The 16,939-nt window shown below is 32.0% G+C and overlaps 1 protein-coding gene across 2 annotated transcripts in view; it reads left to right on the top strand.

Moving 5' to 3' along the window:
• Window positions 1-16,939, top strand: part of LOC127724640 (nuclear pore complex protein Nup205-like) — a 263,442-nt gene that overhangs the window by 107,341 nt on the left and 139,162 nt on the right. For both annotated transcript variants that reach the window (XM_052231664.1, XM_052231663.1), the window contains exons 20-23: window positions 753-873; window positions 2,404-2,503; window positions 10,707-10,865; window positions 12,700-12,933. In XM_052231664.1, the coding sequence (XP_052087624.1) occupies window positions 753-873; window positions 2,404-2,503; window positions 10,707-10,865; window positions 12,700-12,933 (614 nt within the window). The remainder of the gene's footprint in view (window positions 1-752; window positions 874-2,403; window positions 2,504-10,706; window positions 10,866-12,699; window positions 12,934-16,939) is intronic.

The raw sequence follows: 16,939 nt of genomic DNA, 5'->3' as shown, positions 1-16,939 counted from the left end.
CCAACTTTAGTTTGCCTCAACCAAATGTTATGAAACTTGTCCGCAATGTTTATTACCACAAAACACAGATCAAGTTTGAATTTTGGTGGCGTCACTTTTACCGTTCTAAAGTTATGCCCCTTTACAAATGAAAAAATTGCTGCTTTTTTGTTTCCGTTCTCTAACTTGAGTTTGCCTCAACCAAATGTTATGAAACTTATCCACAATGTTTATCACCACAAAACACAAATCAAGTTTGAATTTTGGTGGTGTCACTTTCCCCATTTATTTCAATAAATTTTTTACAGTGTAGTGTACTTCTTTTGGGTCGAATAAATTATATCAAAACTATAGAAAATGTCTCTTATACTCAAATATGATGGATTCATACATACTAATTTTTTTATCTTTTTCAGCTGGACCTTACTTTACCTTAAAATTCATGGCCTGAATTTTTTACTGTGTAGTTTTATCCCCCAACTTGCTATTTTATCCATAAAACATGCAAAACAAAATTTGGAAGGTGTTCGAAAATTTTGCAAGTAATCACTATTCACACTAAGGATAAATTTATATATTTGTAGAAAACTACAATCAAAAGGCAGTAATTGTGTCATCAGGCCAAATATGATTTGAAATTATTCAAACTTATCTTCCAATGTTTCCACCAGTGATTTCTTTGATTGGATACAGACAATGATACTTTGACCAGGAACTTTGCTTTCTAAACTTGAACTCTTCATAGAATATTATAAATGCCATTTACTTTCCAGATACATAACATTTAACCAAGTTATGCCTTATCATGCTATGTCAGCTATGAAGATTTTATTCAGTGTGAGCAGAGCTGCTGGCATACAAGCTGATCTCGTCAATCTATACACTGCTGATGAGGTATTTTATTGTTCGTATATTATTCATAAGATGATGGAAGACATCATTTGTTTTGGTATGGTGATGTACTATGACGATTTGATGCAATCCATTGAAACCTAATTTTTTTTCTCTACTTGTCAGACTTTAATTAATTGATATAAACCTTTATCATATAATAATTGTAACTGTATCATTAATTATTTTGACGTAGAACAAAAGATTGATGAACTAATTCCTAAACTTGTTATCTTTATCAATCTGTCTAAATCATACTCAAATAATATAAGAACAAACATGTTTAGTGCAGCTTTGTGATATGAAAAGGAGGTACTAAATCATAGCAAGTCATCATTTTAGGTTATTAATTTTGCATTTTTCAAAAATGTTAGAATGTTATTAGACCCATTAGCAGTAATCATCTTACCTTAACTTCCTTAAGTTTCTCAATAGGATATTTTAAGGATGACTCATCACTTTTTGTCCCCTACCAAAGTGGAGCTGAGGATATGCAATTCTAATATCTCATTGTGCATCCATGCATAAATATGTTATTACTCAGCTTTTGTATTAAAGAATGATTTGTACCATTAAAGTAATTTTTAAAATCGGGGCAGTGCTGTATGTTTGAAGATACATTTAAATTTTATTATACCCACTATTCACACTAAGGATATCTGACCTTGACTCATCCTTATCAACAGTTTTGGCTACATATTTCCCAGCATCAATTTGATGTATGTTCCTGATTTTTTTTTTAATGTTGAGTCGTACCTTGAAAGTCATCTATTTGACCATACTTTAAATTTTATCATCCTTAACAGTGAGGATTTTGTCATCAGTGTCTAATAACAAGTGGGGGTAACTTTTTTGTTGTAAAGGTAACAGATACGTAATGGGCAATCTCACAGAATTTTATGGAATTTGCATGCAACAAGACCATCAAGAACTGCACAAGAACATAAACAAAATTCTATATGTTACATTTATACTTTCTGAGATGTGGCAAATCAAATATCTGGATAGTTAGATACACGGATACACTGGAACAGTTTTTACAGCAAAAATAAATACAGTGGCCCCTTATAAATACAGTGGCCCCTTATAAATACAGTGGCCCCTTATAATTTTACATGTAAAGGAAAAACATATGACAAGTTAAGATGGATTATTTATAAGAATAATTTTGTAAACATCTGGTAGTTATGTATCAAATTACAGACCTAACTTGCATTTTAGGAGAAGCTTTTTAAACATAAGAAATCTCAATTCAATTACATATTTGGTAGAATATTAATTCTGGAAGCAAATGTACGACATGGCAGAAATTTTCAGTAACCTCAATGCAGATTAACAACAATGACATGAGACATATGGTGCATCATCAAAAACATATTTTCTCAATTCCCGTCCGTAAGCTTTCAATTGATATATACATTTTGTATCATATGATATTTATAGGTAAATCTGGGAAAATCCCTGTATATCCTTGTCCCTTCTTCATTGTTAGATTCTTGTAGTTCATGTAATTGCAGTTTGTTATTATTACAGAAAACTAAAAGTGAATTATTGCATGGATTTGTTGAATGTTTAGAAGTTGATGACCCAGAAATATCACAAGACAACATGATCATTCTGAATGAAGAAAAAGGTTAGTTTTGTGATTGTGTTCATTTGTATTCATAATATTTGTTTTTTTAACAGAGTTTAACTCAGCTTAAAATATGAGCTGTGTCGGATAGAAATCAACCTTATGCAAATATCATTACATCTGGCGGGTTTAAAAAAATATCTATGCCAAGTCTGTAACTATTTGAAAATTTAGTTGATATAAGAACCATACAAAACAGACCAAAATTCATCCCTTATTTTGTATTTGAATGTTCCAAAATCAATCGAAGTCTCATAAAATTTACATGTATACATGCACTTGCATTAAGTCGATTTCTATCCGACGCAGCTCATATGATGAATGCCAAACAGACATCAATATTTTTGTTTAGGGACAAATTCTTTTGAGTTACAAACTTTGCCTTATAATGTCCCATTAGGTGAGAAAGACCTTTATTGATTTTTGGGTCAATAGTCTAAAGTTAAAGGTGACAGCTATTGTTGGACTGAAATTTGTGTAAAATTTTGTTTTCTAGATATCATATATCTTCTGGAAATATAAAGCTTTATACAAAAGGTTTACGCCGTCGCCACCCGGTTGTAATCCCTATGTCTCACATTTTGAGACTTTGGTCGCAGGCCTAGGAAAACAAAAACTATCTTAAGCTTCCTGTGTACTATGATTTCACAATTTAGTGTCAATAAACTTTTCCCTTTTACTCCGACAGTTTGGTCATTGAATAACAATGCTGTGTCCTATGTTTTGGACAAGGTATATGGCATGAAGCAAATTGTATGAATGGGATAAACTGACCGTCCAATTCTTATCTTGACTAAATATCAATTTTCTAGGCTAATATACCAATTTAAATGCAAATAGCCATAAACAGGAAGGACTATACAGTCACTGCAACACACATATAAAACACTTACACCAATATGTAATTAAATGTAATTAGATATCTTGCTTTGTCATGTTTCCCTTTAATAGAAGGTAAGATTGTTGAAATATTCCTCCCTAAATTATTGAAATCTATAATTTTTCTTTAACCATAATATCTTGTTGTAAATTAGATACACCGATTGTGACAACCCTCATGGTTGTATCAAATACTAAAATTTAAGTGATATATGTACAAATGACCAACAAGGATACCTTTGATTTTTGTCGAGCCTGCGAAATAAGTTTTTGCAAAAGCGAGACATAGTGATCCTAGATTCCATCGTCGGCAGCGTCAACATTTAGGTTCAGTCTGTGGTTAAAGTTTTTTAAGACATCAATAACTTTGTCAAACCTACATGGAATTTTATGAAATTTGGACAGAAGCTTGTTTATTACCAAAATACGGTATCCAGAGCAAAATTTTAAAAATATTTATTTTCATTTTCCGTATTTTACTGATAATTAGACTTAGTTTTTTTTACACTTAACATTCAGATTCAGTCTGAGGTTAAAGTTTTTCAGTCATCAATAACTTTGTCAAATCTACATGGAATTTTATGAAATTTAGACAGAAGCTTGTTTATGACCAAAATACAGTATCCAGAGCAAAATTTTAAAAATATTTATTTTCATTTTCCGTATTTTACTGAAAATTGGACTTAGTTTTTTACACTTAAAATTCAGACTATGTAAAAAACTTAAAATTCAGATTCAGTCTGAGGTTAAAGTTTTTCAGTCATCAACAACTTTGTCAAACCTTTATGGAATTATATGAAATTTGGACAGAAGCTTGTTTATGACAAAAATACTGTATCCAGAGCAAAATTTTCATTTTTCTGTATATTACTGATAAATGGACTTAGTTTGTTTTACAATTAACAAGTAGATACAGTCTGGGGTTAAAGCTTGTTACACATCAAATACTTTGTCAAGCCTTCATAGAATTTTATGAAACGTTTTTATGATTAAGAGATAATGTCTGAAGCAAACTTTTGAAAATATATTTTCATTTTCAGTATTTTTCTGATAGATGGACAGTCTGGGATTAAATTTTTTTGACCTCATTTTAATGGTTTATTGGTCAATGTTAAGTGTTTGTGTTTTGGTCTTTTTTAGCTCACCTGACCTGAAAGGTCAAGTGAGCTTTTCTCATCACTTTGCGTCCGTCGTCCGTAAACTTTTACAAAAATCTTCTCCTCTGAAACTACTGGGCCAAATTTGACCAAACTTGTCCACAATCATCATTGGGGTATCTAGTTTAAAAAATGTGTCCGATGACCCCGCCAACCAACCAAGATGGCCGCCATGGCTAAAAATAGAACATAGGGGTAAAATGTAGATTTTGGCTTATATCTCTGAAACCAAAGCATTTAGAGCAAATCTTACATGGGGTAAAATTGTTTATCAGGTCAAGATCTATCTGCCCTGAAATTTTCAGATGAATCGGACAACCTGTTGTTGGGTTGCTGCCCCTGAATTGGTAATTTTAAGGAAATTTTGCCGTTTTTGGTTATTATCTTGAATATTATTATAGATAGAGATAAACTGTAAGCAGCAATAATGTTCAGCAAAGTAAGATCTACAAATAAGTCAACTTGACCAAAATGGTCAGTTGACCCCTTAAGGAGTTATTGCCCTTTATAGTCAATTTTTAACCATTTTTCGTAAATTTTTGTAATCTTTTACAAAAATCTTCTCCTCTGAAACTACTAAGACAAATTTAACCAAAATTGTCCACAATCATCATTAGGGTATCTAGTTTAAAAAATGTGTCCGATGACCCTGCCCGCAAACCAAGATGGCCGACATGGCAAAAAAATAATACATAGGGTAAAATGCAGTTTTTGGCTCATATCTCTGAAACCAAAGCATTTAGAGCAAATCTGATGGTATTAAATTGTTCATTAGGTCAAGATCTATCTGCCCTGAAAATTTCAGACCAATCAGGCAACATGTTGTTGGGTTGCTGCCCCTGAATTGGTAATTTTAAGAAAATTTTGCAGCTTTTGGTTATTATCTTGAATATTATAATAGATATAGATAAACTGTAAACAGCAATAATGTACAGCAAAGTTAGATCTACAAATAAGTCAACATGACCAAAATTGTCAATTGACCCCTTAAGGAGTTATTGCCCTTTATAGTCAATTTTTTACAATTTTCATAAATTTTGTTATTTTTTGTAAATTTTTACAAAATATTTTCCACTGTAACTACTGGGCCAAGTTCATTATAGATAGAGATAATAGTAAGGAGCAAGAATGTTCAGTAAAGTAAGATCTACAAACACATCACCATCACCAAAACACAATTTTGTCATGAATCCATCTGTGTCCATTGTTTAATATGCACATAGACCAAGGTGAGCGACACAGGCTCTTTAGAGCCTCTAGTTTCACTTACCAAAGCAATATGTCAACTATAATTGGTGTATGGAATGGTTGTAAGGTGTACATGTCTGTTTAGCCAGTATCATCAGACCTTGACCTCATTTTCATGGTTCATTGGTCAATGTTAAGTTTTTGTGCTTTGGACTGGTTTTCAATAACCATAAGCAATGGGTCAACTATATTTGGTGTATGGAATAATTGTAAGGTGTACATGTCTGTGTGGCAGTTTTATCTGACCTTGAAGTCATTGTCATGGATCTTTAAAAATGTTAAGTTTATGTGATACTTGTAGTAAAACCTTTATCTCAGACTTTCAACATAAAATCAATGGTCAGTAAAACAGGCGAGACATTTCAGCATGTGCACTCTTGTTGTTCTAGATCTGTGTATCAAACGACAGGAAACCATCATATTTTTATTTATATTACATGTCATTTGAATGTAAAAGTGTTTTAATATGATTGATAATAGCTTCAGTGGATTAATTTGAAATGTGAAGAACTCCTGAAAATTCTAACAAGATTTGACTATCAAACAGTCGAAAAAGCAGACGATTCTCTTAATTAACAGATTTTACATATGAAAGCAAATTATTCTACATAAATGTGAAAAGGGAACATTATTACTTTGCTTTAATCATTTTTGAAAGACAATCTGGTACGTGTTTAAATATTTCTATGAAAACCTCATATTTCACCATGGGTGTGACAGAGGGTTACTTTGTTATCATTGTTTTCTGTATATCATTAATATTGCATTCACAAAGGTTATTGAAATAAAAGTTCAAAATTACTTCACATTTTTTTATTTAGATACTAATCTTAAAAGTAAATCTGCAAGCATGCATATTATCCAGGAAATAAAGCACATGATTAGCTAGTAAATAATTCTTTTTTATTATGTAATTGATTGAAAGTTTTAATTTTCAAATCAGAATTGTTCATAGATTTACCATATAAATGCATTGATTCAATTTATTGTATGAGGTTGCTTAAATTTGCTTAAATTTGCTGAATTTATATACCTTTTTAATGAGGAACAATGAATGGCCGTTGGTTTTCTCAATTGTATTGTTTCATATTTTTCAATTCATGGCCTTTTATAGCCAACTAATATACAATATGGGGTTTTCTCATTGTTGAAGGCCGTACGGTTGCCTATAATTGCTTACATCCACTTTTTTGAACTTTGATGGATAGTTGTCTTATTGGCTATCATACCACATCTCTGGTGGATAGTTGTCTCATTGGCTATCATACCACATCTCCTTATTTTTGTATCAGAATAGTTTTCCTCATTGAGTTTCTAATAAAAAAAAAAAAAATCTAAGATAGTCACGACAGTGCTATATATTTACTTGTTAGTTTCTGACAAGTAGAAAAAATATAATTGTGTAACTATAAATGACAATTTAAGACATAAACTGAAACAAATGTTACTGTAATGGTATTCTCAGGTATGATTTGAACAATATAAAAAAGAATTAAATAAATAGAATACATATGGCCCTTTATATAAAATAATTATTGTAAAACACAGACATTATAGCACTGCGAGGAAATGAGCACTTCTCTCTATCAGTTTCAAAAAGAGAAGCCACTTCTCTCTATGGTTCTGAAGTAGTGTGAGCCCTGGCCTTTTCTGAAAAGTTATTAAATATTGAACTTGAGACTTGAACTTGATCAGTTCATTCTCCTGTCAGTGGTGAACACTGGTAAGAAGTCATTAGCTAATATTCCCAGGGGCATAATTATACATTACCAAGTGACAGTTTTAATACTGGTACCAAAAAAAGAATTGCTAACAGAAATAAGTGCATAATGGTGTTTAAAAAACCTGATCTCTATGATCTTACCAAAATTATTTCTGTTAATTTTTTTCTTCTATGGCCTAAATGCAAAAAATCATTTCAGTCATTGGCCTTTCAGATTAGGACTTGTCTGACAAAAATTACTGTTTCACGACCCTTGGCAAGGCTTCATCAATCACTGTCTATTGACTTTGAAACATTTGCATAGTTAACAGGCTAAAGTTTGTGATTAAGGGAGCCACTTATAATAAGTCTATTATATCTGGTATGTAGTTGTATTAGCATTGAGGAAGAGATTATTCTGCCCTGCACCTTCAGTCATGGTGTGACTTTGAATGTTTTGCATATTTTACATGTTAAAGTATTCCAATTTTAATTTCAAAATTTGTCTTTAACTATCAAAATTACATATATATGTGAAATACATATCTCTGTTTCAACAGTTTATCTTATTAATTGACTAATTTTAAAATCCCCATCTTTGACCTAGACTTGAAAGGGCAGTGACTAAAACCTAAATGTCGGTAAAAATTCCAGGTGGGTTAATTACATTCAATGCACCCTACAGAAATCAAATTTGACTGGCTAACATATTTAGTCACTGAGAGTCATGTTTTTATGCCCCTGCTGTAGGCAACAGAGGCAATAAGTGTTACCCTTGACCTTCCTTCTGCCAGGTTTCATTTTCAACAAGTTTTCTTCATTCAAATTTTATAAAACTAGTACACAATACTAAAAACCACAATATGCAAACAGAGTTTGAACTTGGGCAGTATGTCACTTAACATTACAGAGTTATGCCCCTTTATAACTTGGAAAATTGCAAACGTTTTCGTTTCCACACTCTTACTTAAGTTTTCCTCATCCAAATTTTTTGAAACTCATTCACAATGCTAAGAACCAAAACTTGCAGACAGAGTATGAATTTGGGCAGTGCGTTGTTTTCCGTTCACAAGTTATGCCCCTTTATAACTTGGAAAATTGCTAATTTTTTCTTTTCCCCACTCTTACTTGAATTTTCATGATCCAAATTTTATGAAACTCATACACAATGCTAAGGACCAAAAGTCATAGACGAAGTTCAAATTTGGGAAGTGTCTCACTTACTGTTCTAGAGTTGTGCCCCTTTAAAACTTGGGAAGTTGCAAATTTATCCGTTTCCACACTCTTAATTAAGTTTGTCTCATCCAACTTTTATGAAACTCATTCACAATGCTAAGAACCACAACACGCAGACAGAGTTCTAATTTGGGCAGTGAGTCATTTACCATTCTTGAAACATTGCAAAGCTTGAGCCGGGTCATTCATGTCCTCAGACACATTCTTTATACACAATGCTTATTACCACAAAACACAGATCAAGTTTGAATTTTGGTGGCGTCACTTTTACTGTTCTAGAGTTATGCCCCTTTACAAATGGAAAATTGCTGAATTTATCGTTTCTGTTCTCTAACTTTAGTTTGCCTCAACCAAATGTTATGAAACTTATACACAATGCTTATTACCACAAAACACAGATCAAGTTTGAATTTTGGTGGCGTCACTTTTACTGTTCTAGAGTTATGCCCCTTTACAAATGGAAAAATTGCTGAATTTTTCGTTTCCATTCTCTAACTTAAGTTTGCCTCAACCAAATGTTATGAAACTTATACACAATGCTTATTACCCCAAAACACAGATCAAGTTTGAATTTTGGTGGCGTCACTATAACCATTTTAGAGTTATGCCCCTTTAGAAATGGAAAAATTGCAAAATTTTAATTTTCTTCTAAATATCAAATAATTTTATTAAAATTGGAGTTATCTTCCTTTTTCCATTATTATAGTTGAATCAACTACAATCAATGCTTTATACAATGCAATGTTTAATTTTGACTTCCACTGATAAAACACAGATCAAGTTGAATTTGGGTAGTGTCACATTAATCATTATTGAGGTATGCCCCTTTATAAATCGAAAGATTGGAAAATTTTTAGTTTCCATTCTGTATTTTCAGTTTGCGCAAACCAAACATTATGAAACCTATACACAATATTCATTACCACAAAACTAAGATCAAGTACAATTTTTTTGTTTCCGTTTTCTAACTTTAGTTTGCCTCAACCAAATGTTATGAAACTTATACACAATGCTTATTACTACATAATACAGATTAAGTACGAAATTTGATGGCAACAGTTTTACTATTCTTGAGTTATGTCCCTTTGTAAACATAAAAATTGCTGAGTTTTATGTTCCGTTCTCTAACTTTAGTTTGTCTCAACCAAATGGTTATAAAACTTATACACAACCGTTCTAGAGTTATGCATGTTTACAAATGGAAAAATTGCTGAATTTTTAGTTTCTGTTCTCTACTTTAGTTAGCCTCAACCAAATGTTATGAGACTTACACACAATGCTTATTACCACAAAACTCAGATCAAGTTCAAATTTGGGTAGCGTCACTTTTACCGTTCTTCAGTTATGTCCCTTTATAACTATATGATATGCAAGCGGGGGCATCATCTGTGTCCACATGTGGACACTATCCACATTTATTTTTTACATTATACACTTACCAAATTGATGTGCAAACACTTCATATATGCATTTCTGAATCAAATGGAAAAAAACATCAATGAAAGGACACTTTTAATCAAGAACATTGCATTTATTGAAATATATATTCATATGTAATAGAAAACAATTTGAACCACAACTTTTGAAGGTGGAAGTATTTTTTCCCCATAGCAAAATTTTTTATAAAGATGTCATTTTCTCTAACAGGTGTTAACAAATTTAAAGCACCCTTAGAGCTGATAAAAGTTATGACCTTTAACTTATCCAATCATCTACTGAGATCATCAGCAACCACACATTGATTAAATTTTTGAACAATGGGTTCAGAAAGGGTTAAATTGCCAAAAAAATAGAGAAAGCTAGTAACAACAAATATAAACTATGATACAATTGATGTTACAGGTTATACAGATCCTTAAAACCTATTGGCAATTTGGATAAGCCTTGAACATGTTGAATTTATGTTTTTAGTTTGTTTTGATAAATCTCTTGCAAGCTTCCATTTATATTGAAAATAAGATTTGTGTTGTTTCCATTTTAGATGAAGAGGTATCATTATCAGGTGTCAGAAATTGTACAAGACAGTATTTACTTCACACAATAATTTACTCACTAGAACAACCTGCACCAAATCTTGCACACTACCTGCTTGGATTTGAACTTTCCAAATCTGTCAACAAAACTAATTTACAAGACCCTGGTAAGTATAAAAAAAAACTTGCTTATATCTTTTTGCAGTTTTTTTGCTTTGTTACATTAAATGTTGTCAATGTGCTATAATAATTTCTGACAACCTTCACCATTATTTTTAAGAAAGATAAGGGAATATTCCTTGCAAAATGCACAAATATCAATATAGATCTCCAGAAAACTCCAGATTATCTCTTTAATTTAGTTTTTGTAGGTTAAGTTTTAATATTCTGATCCTGTGAAGAGTGAGAAGATACAATTGATAACTGACAATGCCATGGCAAAATATAAGTCCACAATACAATACATTAAAGACTTAAGACTGAGTGACACAAAACCTAACAAAAACTAGGTGCACCTTTAGCATGAGACTCTTTATGGTCATGTTATTACAGGGGACCTCAACATTGTTCAAAACTCAGAGGTTATAAACTTTCTGAAAAAAGGACAAGTATAGCCCTCCATCAAAAATAAATTGGAAAGTGTCACACTGTTTCATTGGGTCATGAAATATGCTCTTTCATTCTTTGGAAGAAAAAATCCAGGTGAGCCTCTTGTATTGGTTTATAATGACACTTGTATAAATTGAAGATAATTAGAGAAAGGGAATCCTATCCTAAAAAAAAAAGTCAAAGGTCATAGTCACAGCTGCTAAAAATACACTGAAATTAAAGAAAAAACAATTTCAATTTGTTGTTTCTAGGTAATATTTCTGAGGTACACTTGGATGATTTCATAAATCTAATAAAAGTGGTTGAAAGTAGAAAAAGGTAGGCAGCCTGTAGATTTTAGGTCAGTCGGTCAAAAGTTAAGGTCATAGTGACTAAGAAAAGCTGTACATAGTATGCTATTCTTAAAAAAATATGTTTCTTGATGAAATCTCTTGAATTTGTTTTTTAATTTGTCTAAAACCTTGGCTAAATTTGCTTTTAAAGGCTTATGAAACTTCAAAATTAAAAAAAAATGTTGAATATGTTTTATATACTTGAATGGCTAAGTTTTACTATAAGACAAGTGTACCTGAACTTTCTTGTAAAGAAGGTCCTTTATATTATCAAAATCTTCATAAATGTACTGTTATTGAATTATTGTCTTCTTGTACTTTATTTCACCAATATTTTACTGTATGCATTGACCTTAACAACAAGACCTCGGTAGAACTTCGTCCACCGCACAGCACAAGTGCAAATGGAAAACCATGATAAAATAATGTAAACAAAGGTACACTGGAAGGGAAATAGTAATAACTGATTCTTAAAGAACTAATTAAATACAACAAATCATTAAACATCTTTTTAGGAAAAATTTAATTAACAAATGGAAATGCATGGAAAATGAAAAAAAAAATGATCTTGGCTCTGTCAATTCACTTGTTTTTCATTTTCTCTGCGGATTCCTTTTTGATGTGTTAATGGAGAAAGTATTGGTAACAATTTTGGTTTCAAGACACCTGATGTTTTATACTTCCTGGAGTATACAGTCTTGTATTGTAACACATTTATACAGGTAAAAATTATCAATAATAGTACATTGAAATAAGAAGATGTGGTATGAGTGCCAATGAGACAACTCTCCATCCAAGTCACAATGTGTAAAAAGTAAACAATTATAGGTCAAAGTACGGCCTTCAACACACAGCCTTGGCTCACACTGAACAGCAAGCTATAAAGAGCCCCAAAATGACTAGTGTAAAACATGTTTTATTTGTCCCTCCCAGCATACTAGTATTTTGAACCCTTGTTTATACTCAATAAATGTGCAGTTAAGGGAGCATCATTCATATCTTTCCATTTATATACTGTGATAACCAGCAAAAGTGATTTGTTTTATTTTTACTCAAATAGGTATACTTGGATCTCAGAAGACTTGTCTTCATTCTTTGTTGACAATTTTGGATAAAGGAATAGGAACACTTGGAGGACCACAAGCATTGATAGAGACCCCAAAATTGTCAGAACTCTTTTATAAGTTGATTTATATGTTAGCTGCCAACAAAGATACCTCTGCAGCCATCTTAAGATATCTTAGAACATCCTGGGACTTTCTGTACAGACACCTCCAGCATGTGCCATTTAATGGTAAGTTATAATTTATTTTATTAAGTATTGATCAATATTAACATATTTAATTGCCATCTTACCTAATTAAATTGATGGCTATTGAGCTGAATTTTTAGTCATAGAACATAGAACTTATGTCATGTTTCTTAAAATTTGTCTGAATAGGCAATAAGTTTGAAACACTATGGAAAAGAGGGATGTGGTGTATCTCCATGACAATTCTACAACACACATGAAAAAGAGATGTGTAAAGGAGAATGGCTTTTATTACTCTTTATTTTAAAGTCACAGTGATGCCTTCAATATGGAGCAAAAACTCTCACATCATTGCAAGTTCAAGACAGGCCCATACACTTTCTTTTCTAGATGCTGATAACACTTCTGTGCATTGTGGAACACAGCTGTGGCCTAATATAAACAAATTATAAACCTCAACAGATTAGACACTTAATCTTAAAATGCAAAATGATTTCATGCTAAATTGAATGCTATTCTTGGAATGTTTTTAGAAAAACAGTAAGAAAATTCATGAAGTAAATGCATTGAAATAGTCAACACAAGTTCGTTGATACTATGAATATACTGCAAATAATTTCGACAGTTTGAAAAAAGGGCCAAACTTTTAAGTCATCTCAAAATGACCGAAATTGTGTAATGAAATTTCCTTGGTTATCTCAATAGTAGATTTCATATTGTAAAAATGTTAGGGCAAACATTCTTAGCACAGAGAACTTTTTTACTGTCTTCACTCAACACATGTAAACCAAGCAGGAATATTTTTATGCCCCATTTATGGGCGTTATGTTTTTCGGTCTGTGTGTCCGTTTGTTCGTCTGTTTGTCCGTCTGTCCCGCTTCATGGTTAAAGTTTTTGGTCAAGGTAGTTTTTGATGAAGTTGAAGTCCAATCAACTTGAAACTTAGTTCACATGTTCCCTATGATATGATCTTTCTAATTTTAATGCAAAATTGAGAGTTTTGACCCCAATTTCACGGTCCACTGAACATAGAAAATGATAGTGCGAGTGGGGCATCCGTGTACTATGGACACATTCTTGTTTTCAGTCAATTCAAAGCAAGAGAAAATTATTTTCATTAAAATTTACATCATACATGTCAAACTTGCTGAACATAAAGCCAGAATATTAATTTTAGCAGCTGAATAGGCCAGATTATTTATTTTTTATTTTATCAAAATGGAGACGAGATTATTTTTTTTAAAAAAAACCAAGGGACCCCACTCCCCCAGAAAAATCAAATGGCCAGTGCCTTAGTATTCCTACACAAGGAAATATTTCCTGGTATTCTAGCTACATTTTCATCTTTTCTTCACAATAATACAAGTACAAGAATCATGCAAATGTTAAGAAGAAAAGGCTTATTAGCTCATCATCAGTATACCATAAAAAAAATAGATATGACACTTTTTTTTAGCTCATCTGGCCTTAAAGGCCAAGTGAGCTTTTCTCGTCACTTGGCATCCGTCGTTATTAACTTTTACAAAAACCTTCTCCTCTGAAACTACTGGGCCAAATTTAATAAACTTGGCCACAATCATCATTAGAGTATCTAGTTTTAAAAATGTGTCAGATGATCCTGCCTGCAAACCAACATGGCCGACATGGCTAAAAATAGAACATAGGGGTAATATGCAAGTTTTATTTATTATTTTGAAATCTGCTATGAATTGTGAAAATCTGACTGGAGCAAAAATGTTCAGAATGGTAAGATCTATTTACTTCCAAACTGTCTAGAGGACTTCTTATATGAGTTATAGTCCTTAAATGACGAATTTTACCAATTCTTTTCATGTTTGCCTAATAGTTGAAAAACGATAATAGATAGGGAGAAACTTTGTATACTAAAAAGGATCAACAAGACAAGATCTACAAATAAGTCCCCCATGGTCAAAATCATTAGACGACTCCTTATTGGAGTTATTGCCCTATAAAGATTTTTGTCGAGCCTGCGACTTTTGTCACAGAAAGCTTGACAAAGGGATAGAACATGTCAGTCTGGCAGGTTTTATTTGACCTTGACATCATTTTCATGGTTCATTGGTCAATGTTAAGTTTTCATGGTTAAGTTTGTTTCTTAGATACTATAAGCAATAGGTCAACTATATTTAATGCATGGATTGATTGTAAGGTGTACATGTCTGTCTGGCATGGTTCATCTGACCTTGACCTCGTTTTTATGGTTCATTGGTCAATGTTAAGTTTTCCTGGTTAAGTTTGATTCTTAGAAACTATAAGCATAAGTTCAACTATATTTGGTGTATGGAATGATTGTAAGGTGTACATGTATTTCCAGTTTGGTTTATCTAACCTTGACCCCATTTTCTTGGATCATATTAAGTTTTTTTGGACTTCTGGTTTATGTGATACTCGTACTAAAGCTTTATATTTAGGACTATCAACTTAAAATCAATGGTCAGTAAAGCAGGCGAGACATTTCAGTGTGTGCACTCTTGTTGTGTTTTGGTCTGTTTTTCTTTAAGCAATAGGTCAACTATGTTTGGTGTATGGAATGATTGTAATGTTTATATGTCTGGCTGGCAGGTATCATCTGACCTTGACCTCATTTTCATGGTTCATTGGTCAATGATAAGTTTTTGTGGTTAAGTTTGTTTCTTAGATACTATATTTGATACATCAACTATATTTGATCCATGGAATGATTGTAAAGTGTACATGTCTGTCTGGCAGAGTTCATCTGACCTTGACCTCATATTCATGGTTCATTGGTCAATATAAAGTTTTCATGGTTTGGTCTGTTTCTTGTATACTATAAGCAATAGGTCAACTATATTCAATGTATGGAATGATTGTAAGGTGTACATGTATTTATGGCATGGTTTATCTGACCTTGACCTCATTTTCTTGGATCAGGATAAGTTAATGTGATACTTGTAGTAAAACTTCACATTTAGGGCTATCAACATAAAATCAATGGTAGTAAAGCAGGCGAGACATTTCAGCGTGTGCACTCTTGTTATCTTTTTTTTTTTGCATTTTTGTCTAATATCTGAAAAACTGTTATAGATAGATAGAGACTTAAATAAGCAAAAGTGAGCAACAAGACAAGATCTACATATAAGTTAACAGTCTTGAAATCATCTGACGACCACTTATTGGAGTTATTGCCCTTTGACAATGATTTTCACCATTTTTTGCGTTTTTGCCTAATATCAGAAAAACTATAATAGATAGATAGAAACGTAATTAAGCAAAAATGATTAGCAAGACTTGATCTACAAATAAGTCAATTAGCCAAAATCATCAGTCAACTCCTTATAGGAGTACTGGCTCTTTATTGACGATTTTTACTAATATTTTACATTTTTGCCTACTATCTTGAAAACTATAAAAGATAGATAGACACTTTAAATTGCAAAAATGATCAGCAAGACAAGATCTACAAATAAGTAAAATTTTGCCGAAATTGTTGGTTTACTCTTTATAGGAGTGATTGCCTTAAAAAGAATGATATTTTTTTACCGTTTTTTTTTTTTGCGTTTTGGGCAAAAACTTAAGAAAATAGAGGGAAATTGTAAACAGAAAAAATTATCAGCAATACAAGCATGACAAGATCAACAACAAAAAGATTTTTGTCATGAATTCTATTCTAGTCCCCAATGTTTGAAAGAGTCCATTGTTGAAGATGCTCATAGACCTAGATGAGCGACACAGGCTCTTTACAGCCTCTAGTTTTAGAGTACAAAACAGCCAGCACAAAAAAAGCCACAAAAAATTGTAACCTTTGAATTGTTGTCGCACACTAAAACCCCCATGGGCATGATGGGGATTTTCAAAAGTTGGCAGGTATGATAGAAGCTTTAAATAGCAAAAATGGTTAGCAAGACAAGATCTACAAATAATTCAACACTGTCGAAATTGTCAGTTGACTCCTTCTTGGAATAATTACTCTTTTATGACGATTTTAACATTTTTTTTGCTTTTTTGCCTAATTTTTTTAACACTATAAAAGATAGATTGACACTTTAAATAGAAAGAATTATCAGCA

The sequence above is a fragment of the Mytilus californianus genome, unplaced genomic scaffold (assembly GCF_021869535.1).
Source record: "Mytilus californianus isolate M0D057914Y unplaced genomic scaffold, xbMytCali1.0.p SCAF_14, whole genome shotgun sequence".
Classification (NCBI taxonomy): domain Eukaryota; kingdom Metazoa; phylum Mollusca; class Bivalvia; order Mytilida; family Mytilidae; genus Mytilus; species Mytilus californianus.
This window is presented reverse-complemented; position numbering and strand designations above follow the sequence as displayed.